Source organism: Xyrauchen texanus, chromosome 15 (genome assembly GCF_025860055.1).
Source record: "Xyrauchen texanus isolate HMW12.3.18 chromosome 15, RBS_HiC_50CHRs, whole genome shotgun sequence".
Taxonomy (NCBI): Eukaryota; Metazoa; Chordata; class Actinopteri; order Cypriniformes; family Catostomidae; genus Xyrauchen; species Xyrauchen texanus.
Window position 1 is genome coordinate 17,793,606 of NC_068290.1, and position 21,402 is coordinate 17,815,007.

Genomic DNA, 21,402 nt, shown 5'->3' on the forward strand with positions numbered 1-21,402 from the left:
TTCACCGGGGGGGTATATACTGATATGCCTGACCCTCGAAGGCAAACCAGAGAAAGGGTCTGTGTCGAGGAAGGATCGAGACATGGAAGTATGCGTCCTTCAGTTCTACCGCCGCAAATCAATCCAGATGCCGGACGCTTGCTAGAATGCATTTCTGCGTGAGCATCTTGAACGGGAGTCTGTGCAGAGCCTGGATCAGAACTCGCAGGTTGAGGATTGGCCGCAACCCACGGCCTTTTTTGGGTACGATGAATTAGGGGCTGTAAAACCCCTTCTTCACCTCGGCTGGAGGGACAGGCTCTATCGCGCCCTTCCGTAGAAGGGAGGCGATCTCTGCACGCAAGGCAGCGGCGTTCTCGCCTCTCACCACGGTGGAGCGGAAGCCGTTGAACCTGGGTGGGCGCCTGGCGAACTGAATCGCATAGCCGAGTCGGACGGTCTTGATCAACCAACGCGACAGGTTGGGGAGCGCGAGCCAATGCCCCCAAGCTCTGTGCAAGAGTGCCCAAGGGGACTACATTGAAACACTTACCTGGCTCCTTGTGACTGCTCCCGGAACAGCCTGGGACGGGGGAGGAATATTTTCGTCCTCGTGGCCCGTGGAGACCGTCGGCTCGGGGGCGGGCTTCTGCCACGGCTGGGCAGTCCCGTACCTGCCAAAGAGCACCGGTGGCCGTGATAACGACGGCCGGGAAGACTGGAAATAGAGCACAGGGGCTGAGGAAACTGTTCTTTTTTTTTTTAATCTGGGTACCACAGCCTGTTGGGCATGCGGTGTAATAAAATTTTTAAAGAAATAAGGATTCTCCACCAGACCCTCCAGCATGGGGGGGGGTGGTCTGCTTACCAGCTCCCGTAGTGCAGTTTCCGGAGTCCCGGGGCTGCCTGTCTCAGGGGCGCTTTGAAGCCTTCTTGGGGTGCTTGGCGGCTGTCCGTGAAGAAGCTCCGCCCCGAGGGGCGGGCTATGGCGGGGTTGGTGTCGGTGTTGGCACCGCAAGGAGACACCCTGGGCAAAGAGCAGACGGAGTGCAGGGTCTGTGGCTCTGCCTGGGCAGGATGTGCTGTATGGCCTACGTCTGCTTCCTCACCATTGAGAACTGCCGGAGAAGTCTCCAACGGTGTAGCCAAACAGCCCAACCTGGGAGATGGGGATGTCAAGGAAACGCACCTTGTCAGCTTCTCGCGACTCGACCAGGTTGAGCCAGAGGTGGCGTTCCTGGACAACCAGGGTGGACATCACCTGCCCGAGAGCCCGCGCCGTGACCTTCGTTGCCCGGAGTGTGAAGACGGTCGCAGAGCGCAGCTCCTGCATTAGAACCGGGTCAGGACTACCCTCGTGTAGTTCTCTGAGTGCCTTGGCTTGGTGCACCTGCAGGAGTGCCATGGCATGCAAGGCGGAGGCGGCGTGTCCAGCAGCGCTGTAGGCCTTAGCCATCAGCCTACAGGCCCTGGACGGGAGCCTTGGACGGTTCCGCCAGGTGGAGACGCTTTGCGGGCATAAGTGCACCACGACTGCTTGATCCACCTGGGGAATCGTTGAGTATTCCCTTGCCACCCCACCATCGAGGGTAGTGAGAGCGGAGGAGCTCACTGATTGCGTGTGGGCAGCGAAAGGTGCCTGCCACGAGCACGTGAGCTCATCATGCACCTCCGGGAAGAAAGGAACAGGGGCGGAGCATGGCCATGAGTGGCGCTCTGGCCCCACGAACCAATCGTCGAGCCTGCCCGGGCAAGCATGGCCGTCAGCTCCACGTCGTGTACATATAGGGAGGTATATATAAATATATATATATAAATTAAGTTATTAAACTTTTTCTGCTGCTGAATCTGCCCAGGGGTGTATGCTCAGCACAGTGTAGTGTGCTCAGCACAGTGTAGTGTGCGAGGGGGAGAACCACTGGAAAGCGCCGTAGATCCAATAGCATGTAGTGATGAATGGAGGCGGCAGAGGAATTCAGCTCCGAAGAAGATATCTGATGTGTGTTTGCAGCGTCACTTCAATTATACCCGTATGTCCGGGGGAGCGGCATGCAAATTCCACACGCCAATTTCCATTGGCCTTTTCTCAAGATCAGAGATGTCTGGGCTCCGCAGGAGCGACCCTAGTGTCAACTCATTGACACAATGTCGAGTGAGTGACAGATAGGGAACTAATATTTGCAACTATATCAAGCATCTCTAAGACTGAACTAACTTGTTATTATTTAGTCTTTCAAGCAAATCAAACCAAGATAGTGCACACACAGTACATCTCATCAGTTTTCCTAATCAGAGACTTGTTTAATTACAGTTAGCCATGTTAACTGCTCTAGTGTCCTCACCACCATTTAGTCTCATTGAGAGAGTCATCACAACAAAATCACTACTGTCCACTTACTTTTGATTAACACCATGTCATTGTTCTTTGTGGTTAATAAACTAACGCAGTACTGAATTCTGAGATAACAAACTCCTAACCCCTCCAGCATCTGGTCTGAATCACCACGCTGTTGGCTGGCAAATTTATTTGCAGACACTAATATGAACTCAAGCTCATTCAGGGCTGTTAAGGAAATTTTCATATGTGTGCCTTTTTTCCCCCTCTGTGTTGTTTTATTTGAAGGGTCTGGACAGTGCTGCATGTCCTGGGTATAGTAAAGCTGTACCACGTAGGAATTTACCTTAAGAGGCCCGTTTATTTATTAGACAGAGCAGAAAACATCTGGATCAAAATGAGGTGGCTGCACTGCCTGTGCAGACAGATGGACAAACTACAGCAGATTGTACTGATAATAAACATAATGCTGTGCTGAAAGCACATGTGATGATGTGTCCATATTTTAAAAATATATTTTTGTGAATATAAAAAAAAAAGAAAAGGATTTATTATATTTCCAGAGGTTTGGCCCAGGGCTGTATCCCTTCGACTGAGACAGTGTGACATACAACGCTGAGTTCACTAAGTGCAAAGACGAGCATTAGGACAGAATCCAGGTGTCTGATGATGAACTCAAAGTCCTCAGCAAACAAAATTGACTTAAACATCTTCAAAGCAATTCTAAAATATTTTTCTGTTTGTCAGCTTAAAGGTGAAGTGTATTATTTATTTATTTTTATGTTAAAATACTCACCCCTAACCCAGTTTAAGGTGTAAGCACTCTCTTTGGCACTTTCTAAACATTACTCTGTTTGTTTGTGTGTCCCAAACAGTCTGACAAAGCAACATTAGCTTAAACAATGATGTGAGTTTGGGGTGGGACTTTGGCAGATTGTGGGCGCGTTCAGGAAACCTGTTTAAAATTAAGTAATATTTTTGCAGTGGCAGTAGTGGCGCAGAAATGACTTTCGTTTTAAAAGGATAGTTCACGCAAAAATGGAAATGTTGTCATCATTTACTTACCCTCCTGTTATTTCAAACCCATATTACTTTTTTTATTCCATGTAACACAAAATTAGATGTCAGGCATAAATATCTGACAATCTCAGTCAACATTCACTGTCACTAGCATCTATTTTCCAGTCAATAAAAGTGAATGGTGACGTAGACTGTCATTCTGCCTAACAACTTCTTTTGTGTTCAATGGAATAAAGAAAGTCATATGTGTTTTGAAAAAACATAAGTGAAAGTAAATATGGACAGAATTTTCATTTTTGGGTAATCTATGCCTTTAAAGATTTGCTATTTCTCTCTTAGCTTTTACAAAATGTACAATGATAATGTCAGGACATCGGATACCAAGTTTTGAGTGAAATCAGTTTGGGGTCTGGTACCACAGAATATCAGTGCATCACCCACATCACAGTAAAAATAAATTGTTCACTCAACTTAACTGAAGCTAGTTGTCTTTTTGCTTTGACTCAGTCAAATTACATTAACAAAAAATATAAATTTCTTTCAACCTAATACGTTTTTTCGAAACAACTAAATAATTCACTGACAAAACTATTTATAATTAGTTATCTTAGTTATATTTAACAGGTTTTGTTCAAATGACTTTAATATTGTGACACTCAAGGCTACTCAAGATGCATTGCAGCACCTAGAGTTTTGATGGTTAAGTTCTTATTAAAGACCTTTATGAAAAGTTTGGGAGCCACAGAGTTTTCAATACAAAGGTCAGTAGTGGTGACACTTAACAAACACCATTACATAAAAATAAGCTATTAACATCACCACACAACTATTATCTAACAAATAAAGTCCGTAAATCACAAAAACTTAACTTCATTGAGTTAAAATAGCAAATACGATTGTTAAACCAACTTAAGTACAACTTAATAGAAGCAAAACTTAACAAGTTAAGTTGAAATGAAATTGTAGTTGTGTTATCTCAAAAAGCTAGTTAACTAAACCTTAAAGTCAGTTATTACAGTGTTGCCATCACTCATCTCCCTAAAGGAAGTCCACTATCTGCCAGCACATTCCTCCTAAAGCTCTCTGATTTACTCAACTGGCCATTGTTGCAGAGCTCTTCTGCAGAATGAGGAAAGCTGCTCCTTATTAAAGGCATTATTTAATCACCTTTTTGCAGTCAAAAAATATCCAGATATTTCTGAATCTGAGCTTTGAAAGTAAAATGTTTTTAATGAAAGGGAAAAATCCATTGCACTCTGTCTGCCCTGAAGGTGACTTCTGGAAAGGATTTTGGATTTCCCCCCTCCTCTCACTCTTATCACAATGAAGAAAATATTTTAACCCCACTCCAGAGGTTTCTCAAATGTTGCTATATTGCCATATTGACCAAATTCTGCCTTACAAATGCAAAACCCAGTAATTCAGCAAGGGATATTTCACCCTAAAATTTAATTTCTGTCATAATTTACTCAACCATATGTTGTACCCAACCTGTATGACTTTCTTCCTTGGAATACATATGGGGATGATAAGCAGAAATTTTAGCATCGGTCACCATTCTCTTTTACTGCATAATGTTTCCATGCAATGAGATTGAATGGTGACTGAGGTAAATATTCTGCCAAACATCCACAAAAGAAAGAAAGTCATATGCATTTGGAACAAAATGGGAGTGAGCAATACTGACGAAATAATTATCTTTTTTGGGTGAACTTATCCTGTAACTTGTCTGTTTGAATGTCAATTAGAATAAGAAACATGAGAAGTATAACCATAATCAATAAGTAAAATAGCTAAATCTGAATGGCTACATCTCGAATCAAACTCTAATTGGATTGGATTTAAATTAGAGCCCAACCGATATAGGATTTTTTGAGACCGATTTGATACAATATCGATTTTAGAGGGGGGAAATTCACCTATTACCGATATGGTTCATTTTTGAGCTGGAATAAAAACAGACCTTTTCTATGTGGATTGTGCACCGATATGACTATGCAAAGGTAATCAGAATGCTGCTTTCTTAAACAAATATTTTTATCAAAGAATATTTGACATTATTATTATACATGGTCAACAATTCTAGAAATGAACACTGAGAAAATAAAGAATAAAAAACAATTAATAGCTAAATAAACATCAGTACTGTTTAGTATCAGTCAAATGCTGACCATTTAAATAAAGAATAATAAAAAACACAATAAATAGCTAAATAAACATCAGTACTGTTTAGTATCAGTCAGATATCAGCCTTCCTCGCTATGGGAGGAGACAGAAGGGGAAGACAACAACAACAAAAAACAGGCGAGGGAAAAGGCCAACACGGTGCGACAGAGAGAGAGAGAGGAGAGAGAGAAAAAGCTCACTCACAGGTTCTCGGATGTACCGTTGCGTGGTCCTCGAACACTCCTCCACACTCAGGCGGACGACAGCCGCTGCAAACCCGGGCGAACCGGAGTCAAACCTTCGACCCCCAGTGGGTAGAATGCCCCTCCACTTTTCTGGCAGCAAATGGGGACACTTCTCCGCCACCTGGCAGCGGCCCTACCGCTCCGGGCAGTCGGGGCGTTTCTTCCCTCCTCCCCTCACGGACGGCGGTCTCCCTCGACCCCTCCGCGTCTCTGGGGACGGCAGGGCACTCCTCCGCCCCCGGCAGCGGCTCCCTCGCTCCAGACGGTCGGGGTATCCAGTCCCCACTTGCCCCGCGGACGATGGCCGTTCCCCGCATCCGGGCAGTCGGGCTACTCCGTCACCCGGCAGATGGCAGCGGTGCTCCCCAGGGTGGACGGCAATGTTGAGGACTCTGCGACGGGCATCCCTCCTCCTTCCCGTGTTTCGGCACCAATGTAACACAGTTAAATGATGGGCAAGGAGGAGGCGAGAACCGGCTTGTCAACATAAATTATAATTTTAATGAAAACTTAAACCAAAAGCATAAACAAACACACACATGACGGACATGTCCGTAATTCTCTCTCTCTCGAACCATCGTCACCGGCCGCCTTTATCCCTCGCGCACCTCATCAGCGGCTCCCTCGCTCCAGACGGTCGGGGTATCCAGTCCCCACTTGCCCCGCGGACGACGGCCGTTCCCCGCATCCGGGCAGTCGGGCTACTCCGTCACCCGGCAGATGGCAGCGGTGCTCCCCAGGGTGGACGGCAATGTCAGGGACTCTGCGACGGGCATCCCTCCTCCTTCCCGGGTTTCGGCACCAATGTAACACAGTTAAAGGATGGGCAAGGAGGAGGCGAGAACCGGCTTGTCAACATAAATTATAATTTTAATGAAAACTTAAACCAAAAGCATAAACAAACACACACATGACGGACATGCCCGTAATTCTCTCTCTCTCGAACCATCGTCACCGGCCGCCTTTATCCCTCGCGCGCCTCATCAGGCCGATTGGGGGATTCCAGGCGCGCAATATTCCGACCCGGCCCCGTCCCCCTCCGCTCCACAATTAGTTATATTGAAAAGGGAAAATAATGGGGACATAGTTTATTAACTTTCCAATATGTATTTCATAAACTAGTTAGTAATTTACCGTGAAGACACCTAGGGCTGGGCGATAAAATTATATCAATATTTATCGCGATAAAAAAACTCCATGATATCGACGATAAGCTTTTGAGCAATTTTCGATATTTAGCCGCTTGGGGCTTCAGGTCAACTGGGAGAAGAGCAAGCTCACTCCGGTTCAGAGCATCTCTTTTCTCGGGTTGGAGTTAGACTCAGTCTCAATGACAGCACGTCTCACGAGCGAGCGTGCTCAGTCGGTGCTGGACTGCCTTGCTTCCTTCAAGCCAGGCACAGTGGTCCCTCTAAAACTTTTCCAGAGGCTCCTGGGGAATATGGCGTCCTCCACGGCGGTCGCGCCGCTGGGGTTGATGCATATGAGACCACTCCAGCACTGGCTCCAGACTCGAGTCCCGAGACAAGCATGGCACCACGGCACGCATCGGGTAAGGATCACCCCGCCTGCCTCAAAACACTCCGACCCTGGACAGACCTCTGCTTTTTACGGGCAGGAGTGCCCCTGCAGCAGGTGTCCGACGCGTTCTGGTCACAACCGACGCCTCCGGTCCGGGTGGGGTGCCGTGTGCAGCGGGCACGCAGCAGCGGGCCGTTGGAAAGGGGCCCGCTGCGTTGGCACATCAATTGCCTGGAGTTGCTGACCGTCCTTCTTGCTCTCAGGAAGTTCCTCCCATTAGTTCGGGACAAACATGTCCTCGTGAGATCGGACAGCACCACGGTGGTGGCGTACATAAATCGCCAAGGCGGCCGTACGCTCCGCAACATGACTCAAGTCGCCTGCGTGCCACTCACATCCCCGGCAAGCTCAACGTCGTAGCGGACGCGCTATCACGACAACGCCTGCCCGGCGGGGAGTGGAGGCTTCACCCCCGGTCGGTCCAGCTGTTTGGGAACAGTTTAGCAAGGCCCAGGTAGACCTGTTTGCCTCCCAGGAAACCTCCCACTGGCCGCTCTGGTACGCCCTAACAGAGGCTCCCTTCGGGACAGACGCGCTGGCACACAGCTGGCCCTCGGGGCTGCGCAAGTACGCATTTCCCCAGTGAGCCTTCTTGCACCGGTGCTGTGCAAGGTCAGGGAGGACGAGGAGCAAGTCACGTTAGTGGCCCCTACTGGCCCACTCGGACTTGGTTCTCGGAACTCAGACTTCTCGCGACAGCTCCTCCCTGGCGAATTCCCCTGAGAAAGGACCTCCTCTCTCAGGGACGGGGCACGCTCTGGCACCCGCGCCCAGACCTCTGGAACCTCCATGTCTGGTCCCTGGACGGGATGTGGAAGAGCTAGCCGGCTTACCGGCGACCGTTGTGAATACAATCAACCAAGCCAGAGCCCCCTCTACCAGGCACCTTTACGCCCTAAAGTGGCGCTTGTTCACAGATTGGTGTTCTTCCCGAACTGAAGACCCGCAGAGATGCGCGATCAAGTCAGTGCTCCTGTTCCTACAGGAGAGGCTGGACAGGAGGCTGTCCCGTCCACCCTCAAGGTGTATGTTGCCGCCATTGCCACCCACCACGATCCTGTAGATGGCAAGTCTTTGGGTAAGCACGAATTGATCCTAAGGTTCCTGAGAGGCGCATCTGTAGAGCTGTGGTTTGGGCAACACCCAACACCTTCGCAAGGTTTTACAACCTCCACGTCGAGTCGGTTGCGTCTCGTGTTTAGTCAGGTCCGAGCCCGTAGAACTCGGTAACACGTAGACCGACCGGCCGGGTGGATCGCTTGCGCCCAGCGCCCTTTTCCTGACGTCAAGGTAAAGTAGTGCGCCTTCTTCCCAGGGCGCACCACTCCGAGTCGGGACCCTGGTCGATTCCTCCCCAGCCCTCCGGGTCCGCGGTTCAGCGGAGGAACTCGCCGACCCAAGCCACTGCGGGTACCCTGATGACTACCCTGTACTGGTATAGGTGCTCCACAGGTAAGGCGTCCTGCTCGGACTCCCCCTGTGTGTAATTCCACGGTTCTGTCCCCTTACGAGCGGACCCCCGTGTCTCCCTTAGGCAGTTACAGCTGCCCCGGTCGCTGTGCTGTAGCAACTCCGCCCTTTCGAGGCTGTATCTACCACCGCACCATACTTTCCACACGAGCCCTAAGACAGCCGTGTGAAGCGTCTACCACTTTTCCTCCCCAAGAAAAAGGGCAGGTGTGGTCTCCGCAGGGTCTGGGTAAGACCCCCTTCCCTATATGCGTGTAAGGGCCCCGGCCGTGACTGCTCTATGCGAGAAACATAGAGAGAAAAGAGGCCCAGCCAGGCTGGCCCGTTCCCATGTTGGCAAACATCGCCTTGTTCCCCTTCCAGGGTAACTAGAAGGATTCCGATGTTCTTATGGGGTACTGGGGAAGGGTACGTGCAGCCAGGTACAGACGATGCGTGGCACTGGATGAAATCCCTGCCCGCCTCTGTATCGGCGGTTCACATACACGGTTCAGCACATGGCAAGATTGGAATGGGTCCCCTAGTGTCGCTTCTCCGACACAACGTGGAGAGAGCGACAGAAGGGGAACGTTTGGTTACGTATGTAACCTCCGTTCCCCGAGGGAGAGAACGACATGTTGTGTGTTTCCTCCGCCATGTCGCTGAACCGAGCCACTGTTGTGGCCGGACCATTTCCGGCTCCTCAGAAAAATCCTGAATGAACTCCCGTATTTGCGCCGCTTAAATACCCGTATGTCCGGGGGCGGGACATGCAAATACCGGCAGCCAACTCTCATTGGCCTTTTTCATAGATCAGAGGTGGATATCGGCGCTCAAGAGAGACCCCTAGTGTTGCTTCTCCGACACAACGTGTCGTTCCCTCCCTCGGGGAACGGAGGTTAAATATGTAACCAAACGATTTCTGTTCTAATTTTGTGAAATGAATCAGATTTCATCATCTCTGACAAGGATGAATGACAAAACAATTACTAGTTTGTAGCCTAGTCTTTCTCACTTTAATGAAAATAGAAAAATGGTCCATTCAGATTTTTACATTTTCAAAAGTTTCTCTCTGGAGATACCCCTGAACCTCCATACAGTATCATTCCTCAGTCACAAGTATAGAACCTCCATACAGTATCATTCCTCATTTCCGAGCCGTTCATTGAAAAGTGGGAAAAAAATAAAAAATAAAAAATAAATTATATATATATATATATATATATATATATATATATATATATATATATATATATATATATATATATATATTTTATTTTTTATTTTTTTCCCACTTTTCAATGAACGGCTCGGAAATGTGTAGTTGCGTCCCTGGTTTTCTGCATTATATGTTCTGAAAAAGCTTTCATATCTGCGCATATCGGAAAACATAGATACCTTAGCTGATACCGATATATATCTGTTAAAGGCTAATATTGGGCACCAGCTTAAATGCATAAGTAGGCTAAGAACTTGATGGTTCATGTAGGAGGCCCAATAACCTTCACAACAAGGCAGAAATGACAGGAAGGGAGAGAAAAGGAGAGACAGAGAAAGAGAGCAGGTAAACAGAGTTTGCCAGTTGCAGGACTCAGGAAGTCCTGAGCAAAAAAGAAGACTGAGAGCGTAGGAAACAGAGGGACAATTTCCTGATCTGCCAGTGATTTGTCAACAAGAAGGAATTAGAAGAAAAAAAATCTGAACTGAAAGTAAATTAACACTTTTCACAGAATCAATATTCATCTAAACAACTGCAAGCATCCGATGTGCTCAAAACAATTTCTGCACATAAGATTTGTGGATCAGTAATTTAATTAACATTTTGTTTATAATTCAATGTCTGTAACAGAAATAACAATTTCCGAGTCCTCAGGTCTCCACTGTCTGCTCCTCTTTTACAACAGAATACAAGGCAATTTACCAGAAACAAACAAAAGGAAACATCTTGAGAGAAAATCTAGGTCCATTTCCCTTTGGTAAATGGACCTATATTGTGACCTTGACACACACACACACGTTGGTGCGGCTATCCTTATGAGGACTCTCCATATACATAATGGTTTTTATACTGTACGAACTATAGAATATATCCCCTAATCCTACCCCTAAACATAACCCTCACAAAAACTTTCAGCATTTTTACATTTAAAAAAACATAGTTTAGTATGTTTTTAAGCGATTTCAATTATGGGGACACTAGAAATGTCCTCATAAACCAGTTTGTAACCTACAAAAATGTCCTTGTAAACCACCAAAACCCACCCACACACACACACACACACAGACAAATGTCTCTCTTTTTTTCTGTCTCTCACATACATAATAAATACAGCTTGTCGGGGCGGCCTGTGGCACGTCGGGGACACTAACCAAATGTCCTCACCTCCATCACCGGGCATCGGTACTGGAAATTTCCAGTATCCCTGTAGCTCCAGCAAACTGGCCCAAACTTCATGCCTGCGGCAGCAGGTCCATCAACCTGGGAGTGAGAGCGGAGAGGGACAGGGAAAACGGAAGGAATGGGCAAACCCTGAAGCCGGGGAAGTGGTTTGGGTTGGAGAACTCCCCATTTCCAGGGAGTGGGAGCAGGACAGGAGGAAGGGGAGGGGGGGAGAGAGAAGAGAGATATAATGACGAGGGCCCGCCGACCACTGGATAGGCCGCCATGTGATCTTCTGCCGGGTGATGGCATTGGACCCACTCTGCGGTTCCCCTTGGCAGACAAGTGATGAATTGCTCCAACACCATCAGATCGGTCACCACCTTAGCATCGCCGACCTGTACTTCCCCGACCTGTACCCACTTCTGGCAGGAATCTCGGAGCAGCTGGGCATAAACAAATGGGACGCCAACCTCTCAGAGCGTGATGGAGCGAAACTACAACCGTTGTTGTTCTTGAACGCGGCCAACCAATAGTAAGATCACTTTTCCAGGGCATCACACTCCACTCGGATGTCCGCAGGGAGTTGCTGAGCCACGAGTTCAACTTCCCTGGACAGCAGCAGAAGCTGCCGAATTGCGCACTCAGCTTTCGGCCATCTGGTGGCGTCATGGTCTGTTCGAAGAGTCCCACGTATGCCTCCAGATTGTCCTGTGGCCCCAACTTGGCCAACAGGGACAGTGTTATCGCTGCCTCCATGGTCGCGGCTGAGGACTTCTGGGGCACCAGGCTCCGTAATGCCCGCCGATCCTCTATTTGAACTCGGAGAAGCTCCTGGAAGCATAGGAAGGCCTGATGTTGTGTCTGTTGCATGTCTGCAAGGGCTCGGTTGACTTCGCCCAGCGATGAGGATTCCATGGTGGCAGCTCTTCATCCAAAGTCCTGGGATCCAGCACGAGGAGATGCCAAGATTCAACTCACAAAGGTTTTTTAATTATTTTTGCTAAAACAGAAAACTCTCTTTTCAGCTGACTTTAAACAAATACTGAGATCTCAGAGCAGCACTGGAGGAGTTTTCAAAGCCGCTCAAACACTCCACATTATGTGCATGATGTTCGACCTGTTTGTGTATGTGTATGTGTGTAAAGTAGCACCTCTCATTCATTCTGAAGCATGCAGTGCATGTAGACTTCATATTATTTAATTCAATGACATCCTTATGCTGTTTAATGATTACACTTGGCCATATCAAGATTTTTAATTGATTAATTGTCAAATTGTCATTGATTTCATCACAAAAATGTCAAATCCCATAAAATTTCACACTGTATCACACTGTGGTATGGTACCAAAATTAGCAAAAGCATGATATTGTACAGTTTTTAATTTACTGGTATTGCGATATTTCGTTAGAACCTACCAATATACCGCACGACTGTAATATATATTAGTCAAAATGAGCACATTAACATATGCTATTAATTAAAACATTTTAAGTCGTTAATTTTTCTTAATCACGATTAAACAGCATAGCCCAGCATAAAACATTTGTTGAAAGGACGGAACCTTTTCGAGCGTCCGCCCAGAGTCATTATACTGACGCACACACCACAACACACACACACAGAGCAGTGATTCGTGTCAATGTTAAATTGATGGTGAAAGGATCTCTTAATGATAGTTGTTGTACAAAACAACCCTAGATGGAACTTGTGACAGTATTTTTCAAGGCGTATTTTAATTACCACAGAAGCACACCAAGTCTTAACTATCACCAAAACATAGAATGAAACGTTTTTGTCTGCAAGAGCTTTTCATGTGGAGTGGTTATGATGCCCAGACACCCTGATACGAATCATGAACAAAGTGGATAGCCACAGTCTGCCGGCTGATAAATATTGTAGAAGAACAAAGTTTAAGATATTTAATGCCCATTGAAATGAACATGTAACCTACTGTATGTGGGGACAAGTTCTTTCAATTAGTCAAACTCCCACTTAGACTTTGGGAAACATTTACTGTTACTCGAGACTCCTATCCTGAGGTCACCAGAACCAGCTGGATTCAGCTCCATTCCTGCTTCATGTTGGACTCCACTGCTACGTGTCTCTGAGTGATGATGACTACATGCAGCCGCTGCCAGCCATACGTCACTTCAGTATATTATTATGGACTTCAGAGGATGAACTGATGCCAACTCCAACCATAAGACATAGGATACTTCATATGCCATTGTCTGGACCTTGGACGGACCACACTGAACCTCACCTAAATTACAGGCGAGATTGAACTGCGATGAACCTCACTGATCTCTGCCTGCATCACCTCGGTCTATTGATGGACTACACTCTTGAAATGGAATACATAGACTCTCAATTGCCAACAAAACCCTTCATCAGTCAATTAACAAGAACAATTGCATCTATGTGAACTTCTGCATTTAATATAGGATGGACTACAAAGACATTAGTCATTAATGTTACAGTTCATAACAAATCTATGTTTAAACACTGTCCCTTAACACTTACTTAGTTTAATCATTTTAAACCATGACTTGCGCTATACATAAGTAATATTGGCATTATATTCATGATGTTAGCCAGAGGGGAACTGACCCCCACAGTGAGTCTGGTTTCTCCCAAGGTTATTTTTCTCCCATTAACCAACATCTTATGGAGTTTTGTGTTCCTTGCCACAGTCGCCTTCGGCTTGCTCACTGGGGTTATAAATACAATTATTAATACAATTCAAAATCGTATTTTATCTAATTACACAATGATGACTCATCGACATTATAGACATTACAGTTTTATCTTCTGTTAATGCTTGATTTTCTGTAAAGCTGCTTTGAAATGATGTGTGTTGTGAAAGGCGCTATACAAATAAAATTTACTTGACTTAGTTCAATAGGTGATATTTTTGTGTATTTCTATCTTTATACAGTGGAAGGCTTGGTTTTGAAAATTCTATTAAAGCATTATATTGTTACATATTTTTTAATTGTATTTTTTTGCTTAGAAGGAAATAAACACCTTTTGACAAGAAAAGAAGTATGTTTACAGTCAAATTTCAGGACTTTCAAAATCTGCAATTAATCGCGATTATCTACTAAATATTATGTGATTAATTGCTAAAAAAAAATATCAAATGACAGCACTTATATTTGCTTAATTCGAAAAACAACGACAACCCAGTCCGCCAAAAGAACAAACCTAAACGTTCCAGTTGTTTTAGACAGAGTATAAAAAGAGAAGAACAGCTTTAGGCAGTTAACTTTTAACTCCATAGATCCAAAGACCTCTACAGGCCTTTGCCTGCAAAAGCATGTATTAGAGAGGCTATGTAAGCATGTGGTGGAAACATTACAAACTATCCTCATAAGCTAACACATGTTACGTTCCTGTTCGTCTGCCCTGTGTTCTCTGTCACACTATCACGTTTATGTCACGTTTCCTTGTCTGTTCCGTGTTTTCCGTTTCACCCGTCACCATTCACGCTCCATGTCGTGTTTTCCTTGTTGTTCGCCCCGCGTTTCACTGTCTTTGTCCAAACTACATTTCCCACAATTCCCGGCCTCCGTCACTGCCTACACTCATCAGTGTTTTCACCTGTGTCTTGTTCAGTCTCCACTTTGTCTGTGTATTTAAACCCCAGTTCTTTGTTCATTCCCTGTCGATCGTTGTTTGTATGTTTATGACGTTTCATGTCGGTGCCTGTTTCTACTCGTGTTATTCGTGTTCCCTTGTGGTTACCCTGTTCCCTGTCGGTACCGTCCGAGGTTACCCTGCTGTTCGCGGATGTTCATTTCTTTAATGTTGTCAGCCTGGTCCGTGTTCCCTACCTGAGTTCTTAGTTATGTTTGAGTTTTGTTTCATCGTGTTTAATCTGTTTCGTGCTGTTTAGTTTCCCGTTTTCCCATTGTGGATTTTCCTTTGTGTTTACCTTTTGTTTCTTCTGTGTCAACCTTAATAAAACCGCGTTTGGATCCGCACCTCTCGTCTGTCTTGTCCTGTTTCCACACCAGTTATAACAGAACGATCGACCCAAGAATGGATCCAGCAGTCCAACAGGCCAACTATCGGCTGCTTTGTCTAAAGCAAGGGGACCGACCGGCGTTGAACCACATAGGCGACTTCCTCAAGCTGGCTAGCGTCTCCGACTTCCCGGACTCTGCCCTGGTGGTCTACTTCAGGGGCAACCTGAACGCCTCGTTGAGGGAGCGGTTGCCACCGGCTACGCACGAGTGGACTCTTTGCAGCTTCGTGGAGATGACTTTGCGGGTCTGCGGCTCGCCGTTAACCGTGGGCGTTGCTGAGAAGGACCCTACCTCGCCATCCACAGTGGAGTCTCTTCAACCACCTCCGGCGGCCCCTGTAACACCAGCCCCACCTGTCAGCGAACCGACCCTCATGCCAGTCGCCTTCCACGAGCCAGCGCAGCCCACTTCGTCAGCTCGGAGGAGGGAGAGAAGACGGGCTTCCGCCTCCTGGCCCACGCCTGCCCCGGTCTGCGAGCCAGAGCCCATGCCTGCCCCGGTCTGCGAGCCAGAGCCCACGCCTGTCACAGTGAGCGAGCCAGCGGCCACGCATGTCACAGTGAGCAAGCCAGCGGCCACGCATGTCACAGTGAGCGAGCCAGCGGCCACGCATGTCACAGTGAGCGAGCCAGCGGCCACGCTTGTCACAGTGAGCGAGCCAGCGGCCACGCATGTCACAGTGAACGAGCCAGCGGCCACGCATGTCACAGTGAGCGAACCAGTGCCTACGGCCTCTACCGTCAGCGAGCCTGAGCCCTCGTCAACCACGGTCAGCGAGCCTGAGCCCTTGCCAGCCACGGCCAGCGAGCCTGAAGCCACGCTGACCAGGAACAGCATCCCAGCTTCGCCAGTCGCATCAGCCCGGAGGAAGAGGAGAAAGGGAGAGGTCTCTGCACTCCAGCCTCCGCCTGCCGCAGCCCCATGTCCTAAACCCCCCTTGGCTCTGCCCTCAGCGCCCAGCGAACCCAAGCCGGCACATACCACGGTAACCCAGCCAGAGCCTGTAGCCTCAGACGTCAGTGAGCCAGTGCCAATAGCTTCAAACGTCAGTGTGCCAGTGCCTGTAGCCTCAGATGTCCCTGAGCCAGCGCCTGTAGCCTCGACCGACCCTGAGCCAGCGCCTGTAGCCTCGACCATCCCTGAGCCAGCGCCTGTAGCCTCGACCGTCCCTGAGCCAGCGCCTGTAGCCTCGACCGTCCCTGAGCCAGCGCCTGTAGCCTCGACCGTCCAAGAGCCAGCGCCAGTGGTCATGCCCGTCCTAGAGCCAGCGCCTCCCGAGCCTTCCAGGGCTCTGCCTCCCGAGCCTTCCAGGGCTCCGCCTCTCGAGCCTACCAGGGCTCTGCCTCTCAAGTCTCTCGAGTCTTCCAGGGCTCCTCCTCCCGAGCTTTCCAGAGCTCCGCCTTCCGAGTTTCCCGAGCTTTCCAGAGCTCCGCCTTCCGAGTTTCCCGAGCTTTCCAGAGCTCCGCCTTCCGAGTTTCCCGAGCTTTCCAGAGCTCCGCCTTCTGAGTTTCCCGAGCTTTCCAGAGCTCCACCCTCCGAGCATCCTGAGCTTTCCAGAGCTCCACCCTCCGAGCCTTCCAGGGCTCCACCTCTCAAGTCTCTCGAGTCTTCCAGGGCTCAAGCCTCTCGAGCCTTCCAGGGCTCCGCCTCTCAAGCCTTCCAGGGCTCCGCCTCTCAAGTCTCCCGAGCCTTCCTGGGCTCCGCCTCTCAAGTCTCCCGAGCCTTCCAGGGCTCCGCCTCTCAAGTCTCTCGAGCCTCCTAGGGCTCCGCCTCTCAAGTCTCTCGAGCCTTCCAGGGCTCCTCCTCCCGAGCCTTCCAGGGCTCCACCTCTCAAGTCTCTCGAGCCTGCCAGGACTCCGCCCCTCAAGCCTTCCAGGGCTCCGCCCCTTGAGCCTCCTACGGCTCCGCCTCCTAGGCCTTCCTCGGCTCCACCTCCAGAGTCTTCCAGGCCTCCGCCTCTAAAGCCTCCTACGGCGCCACCTTCCTCGGCTCCACCTCCTGAGCCTCCCTCAGCTCCGCCTCCAGAGCCTTCTAGGGCCCCGCCTCTGAAACCTCCTACGGCGCCACCTCCCTCGGCTCCGCCTCCAGAGCTTCTTAAGCCTCCTATGGCTCTGCCTCCCGAGCCTCCTATGGCTCTGCCCCCAGAGACTCCAGAGCCTTCCAGGTCTCCACTCCTAAAGCCTCCTACGGCGCCGCCTACCTCGGCTCTGCCTCCTGAGCCTCCTTCAGCTCCGCCTCCTGAGTCCCCAGAGCCTCCCTCAGCTCCGCCTCCTGAGCCTCCTGAGCCTCCCTCAGCTTCGTCTCCAGAGCCCCTTGCAGCTCCGCCCCCAGGGTCTCCTGCGGCCTTGCCTGCGCCTCCTTCGGCGCCACCACCCAAGTCTTCGACTGCTCCGTCTCAGAAGTCCTCCTTGGTTCCGCCAGCTCCCCTAGTGGCCACTCTTCCCCCCAGGCCCCTTGAACCAGTCCTAGCCCTATGGCCACCTCCTAGGTCACCTAAGCCTGTCCCTGTCCTGGAGCCACACCCCAGGTCCCCTGAACTGGCCCCTGTTCTGCGGCAATCTCCCAGACCTCCTAGACCAGTCCCTGTCCTGAGGCCGCCTCCCAGGCCCCCTGGACCTGCCCCCGTCCGATGGCCACCTCCCAGGCCCCCTAGACCTGTCCCTGTCTTGTGGCCACCTCCCAGGCCTCCTCGAACTGTCCCTGTCCTGTGGCCACCTCCCGGGTCCCCTGAACCGGCCCTTGCCTTATGGCCAGCCCCCGGGCCATCTTAACCTGTCCCTTTGTGCCCCCATGGACTGCCTGATTGCCCCTTGTGCACCAGTAGACTGCCTAATTGCCCCTTGTGCCCCCATGGACTGCCTAATTGCCCCCTGTGCCCCCGTGGCCTGTCTCATTTCCTGTTGTGCCCCCGTGGTCTGTCACCGTGTCCCTTGTGCCTTCTTGGTCTGTCTCTGTGCCCCTTGTACTCCCTTTTCTCTGTCTGTGTTCCCCCGGGTCTACCCCCTCACTCCTTGGATCTTTTGTTTTTGTTCTTCTGTGTGGGTTTTCCTTTTTTTGCTTTAGGACCGTCTGGAATCCGGTCCTTTTAGGGGGGGTTCTGTTACGTTCCTGTTCGTCTGCCCTGTGTTCTCTGTCACACTATCACGTTTATGTCACGTTTCCTTGTCTGTTCCGTGTTTTCCGTTTCACCCGTCACCATTCACGCTCCATGTCGTGTTTTCCTTGTTGTTCAGCCCAGCGTTTCACTGTCTTTGTCCAAACTACATTTCCCACAATTCCCGGCCTCTGTCACTGCCTACACTCATCAGTGTTTTCACCTGTGTCTTGTTCAGTCTCCACTTTGTCTGTGTATTTAAACCCCAGTTCTTTGTTCAGTCCCTGTCGATCGTTGTTTGTATGTTTATGACGTTTCATGTCGGTGCCTGTTTCTACTCGTGTTATTCGTGTTCCCTCGTGGTTACCCTGTTCCCTGTCGGTACCGTCCGAGGTTACCCTGCTGTTCGTGGATGTTCATTTCTTTAATGTTGTCAGCCTGGTCCGTGTTCCCTACCCGAGTTCTTAGTTATGTTTGAGTTTTGTTTCATCGTGTTTAATCTGTTTCGTGCTGTTTAGTTTCCCGTTTTCCCATCGTGGATTTTCCTTTGTGTTTACCTTTTGTATCTTCTGTGTGAACCTTAATAAAACCGCGTTTGGATCCGCACCTCTCGTCTGTCTTGTCCTGTTTCCACACCAGTTATAACAACACAACACCACCATCTCATCTTTCTTTACACTGTCTTTATTTTGCCCTGAACTCTAAAAAATTTATGCAGTGTAAATTTTTGACATCTACAAGGTTGAAGTATATGATTAATGGTGAATTGTGTAATTTTTTTTATGTTAAAATACTAATATGTAGAAAGGTTGATTTCCCCCCCCCAATTATACAGTTGTGGTATCAAAACATTGCTCTGTATGTTTGATCATCCAAACTAGCCAACATAACAACATTGATCTCAAAGTAAAATCAGAAACACCAGGTTGAATTTTCTTTAGGTACAATTGGTCTGTGCTTACCGAAATTTGAAATACTGCCCCGCGGTGGCCAAAGCGGTAAGAGTAGTTGGGGCATATGTGTTTTTGTGAGCTTAATTTTCCGGGTGTAATGTCCATGTAGGAGAGCCAAAAGCGAGTTGTGAATCGAGTTTTTTTATGACAAAACTGAAAATCTATTGTTATCAAACTTTGATCTCATCTCTTTTTACATGCATACATATCGAACACATTTGCAGAAAACTATTCCAGTTAATTAGTTGCTAATTTATAATTACTTTGCTAACACATATGATCTCATAATAACGTAAGCGGCAGTGAACTCCTGAACTGAGACCCCCTGGTGTAATCCAAATAATTTATTGTAAAGAGCCAGTGCCAAACCAGTGCTCATGACCCAACAGAGAAAGCATATCCACAACAGCTGTTTTTTATGAGGACAGCATGCTACTGTTAAGGTGAACCATTTCTCCTGTGGAAATCAATTAGGGTCTCTGCTCTCTAGATGTAGAATCATTGGCAGGAACTATTGTGATTCTTCCTGAACTTCTATTAATAAGATAGAACAGTTCCAAAGAACAGATTGGGGCATTGAGGTTTGGATCAAATGGTGATGGTGGAACACCATCACGCAGCAGTGAATTCATTTAAATTGTCTGGAATCGTCTAGAGCCAAGGTCAAGATCATTATAGATTGGGTCTGGTGTGATCAAGGTCAGTAACTCTGGGGTCTAATGTGTTTTTGGCCAATTATAGTTTTGCCATGTTTAATGCTGGCATTTGGTCTAATTGATGAACATAACTCAGAGCACAAGTTGCTGTTCAAAATCAATTAGATCAACCACAGGACAGAAACTTTGGCAGAGATTTTTATATGACTCAAGCCACCGAAAGGCAAAAATGTGTTAAGGGCAGTGTGTTATACCACCATTGTCCTTAACATAACACAGCCATAACTAAGATGTTTGGATTTAAAGAGCCATCAAGCTCAATTCACTCTCTAAATCCACAGCACACATTCACTCACTCATACAGGATACTATGTACATACACAAATAGGCGTTATAAGTTCTCTACATTAAATGGCAACTTGGGGATAACTTGCTGTAATCTTAATTTCAATGTTAACTCAATGTGCATTTTTCTTTTATTAAATGAATTATGAAAAATGAAGGGAATTTCTGAGGACTGAAATGTATTATGGGTAAAACAGCATCACTCTTTCTACACCTGGCTCAATTGCAAAACAAAAATCTGTCTGTGTGATTTGTTGTGACAGAAAAATCAGTGGACAATGGGGGAACATTTATTTGAACAGCCTAACTGCACATTATTAAAAGTTATAGAGTCTCTAACAATAGTTAGTGAGTGTGAATTGTTCAGGTTCATCCTTTTTTTAAGTGTGAATTCTATGATTTGTTTGAAAATAAATAGAAAGAACACACAGTAAATGTCATTCTGTCTCGTCTTGCCTTAATATGCAATCACACCAAAACCAGACTTCAAGAAGTAGGTCAGTGCAGACGATGGAAACTTTAGTAGAAAAAAGCTTCAGGACAAAGATGAAAAGAAATCGCTAACTTGTCCACGAAAATTGTATGCATTCAAGAACAATCATTCGCTTTGCGAAATAAAACATTGATTTTGGTGTATAATGAAATTCTATTATATCATCAGTTGCACAACATATAAAACTATCTCACCTTACTGGAGAAGTAGCATTGGAATTCATTGATTGAAGGTCTGGGGTGATGCGTGCCGATGACAAAAGAGATCCTCTTTCAGACGGACGTCCTTCTCTGTGTTTTAAAAGTTAATCTGTAAATAAATTTTGATGCTGAGTCTTACTCCCAAAGTGGTCGTTAAACTGCTGTGCACGTAATCACTGGCTGTATAAACAATCGTATGCGCTGAAGAGCGCGCGACAGTGACAGAACGGCAAGACAATCGAGTCGCGGGTGTGAGAGGAGTGTGCGCGCGCTCATGCCTACTGTTTTCTTTCCCTCCCACTGTTTATGCCTTTGTATATTTGAAGAGTCTGTTAAAAGTTTGGAAACATAACTTTGTAAATAAGCTATTAATAAACATTATATAACACTTAACAGATGAGAAATTTGTGTAGGCCACAGCAAGGTAAAGTTGGTTGCAATTTCGATATTTGTTGGAAATTCGCCTACAG

The 21,402-nt window shown here is 47.7% G+C and overlaps 1 protein-coding gene across 3 annotated transcripts in view; it reads right to left on the reverse strand.

Moving 5' to 3' along the window:
• The window catches only part of LOC127655914 (platelet endothelial aggregation receptor 1-like), a 76,948-nt gene extending 55,757 nt beyond the window's left edge, over window positions 1-21,191 (reverse strand). For all 3 annotated transcript variants that reach the window (XM_052143979.1, XM_052143977.1, XM_052143978.1), the window contains exon 1: window positions 20,927-21,191. Coding sequence is in view for 2 of the 3 variants with exons in the window: in XM_052143977.1 (XP_051999937.1) it covers window positions 20,927-20,955 (29 nt within the window). In the remaining variant the exon portion in view is untranslated. The remainder of the gene's footprint in view (window positions 1-20,926) is intronic.
• Window positions 21,192-21,402: the final 211 nt, after the last annotated feature.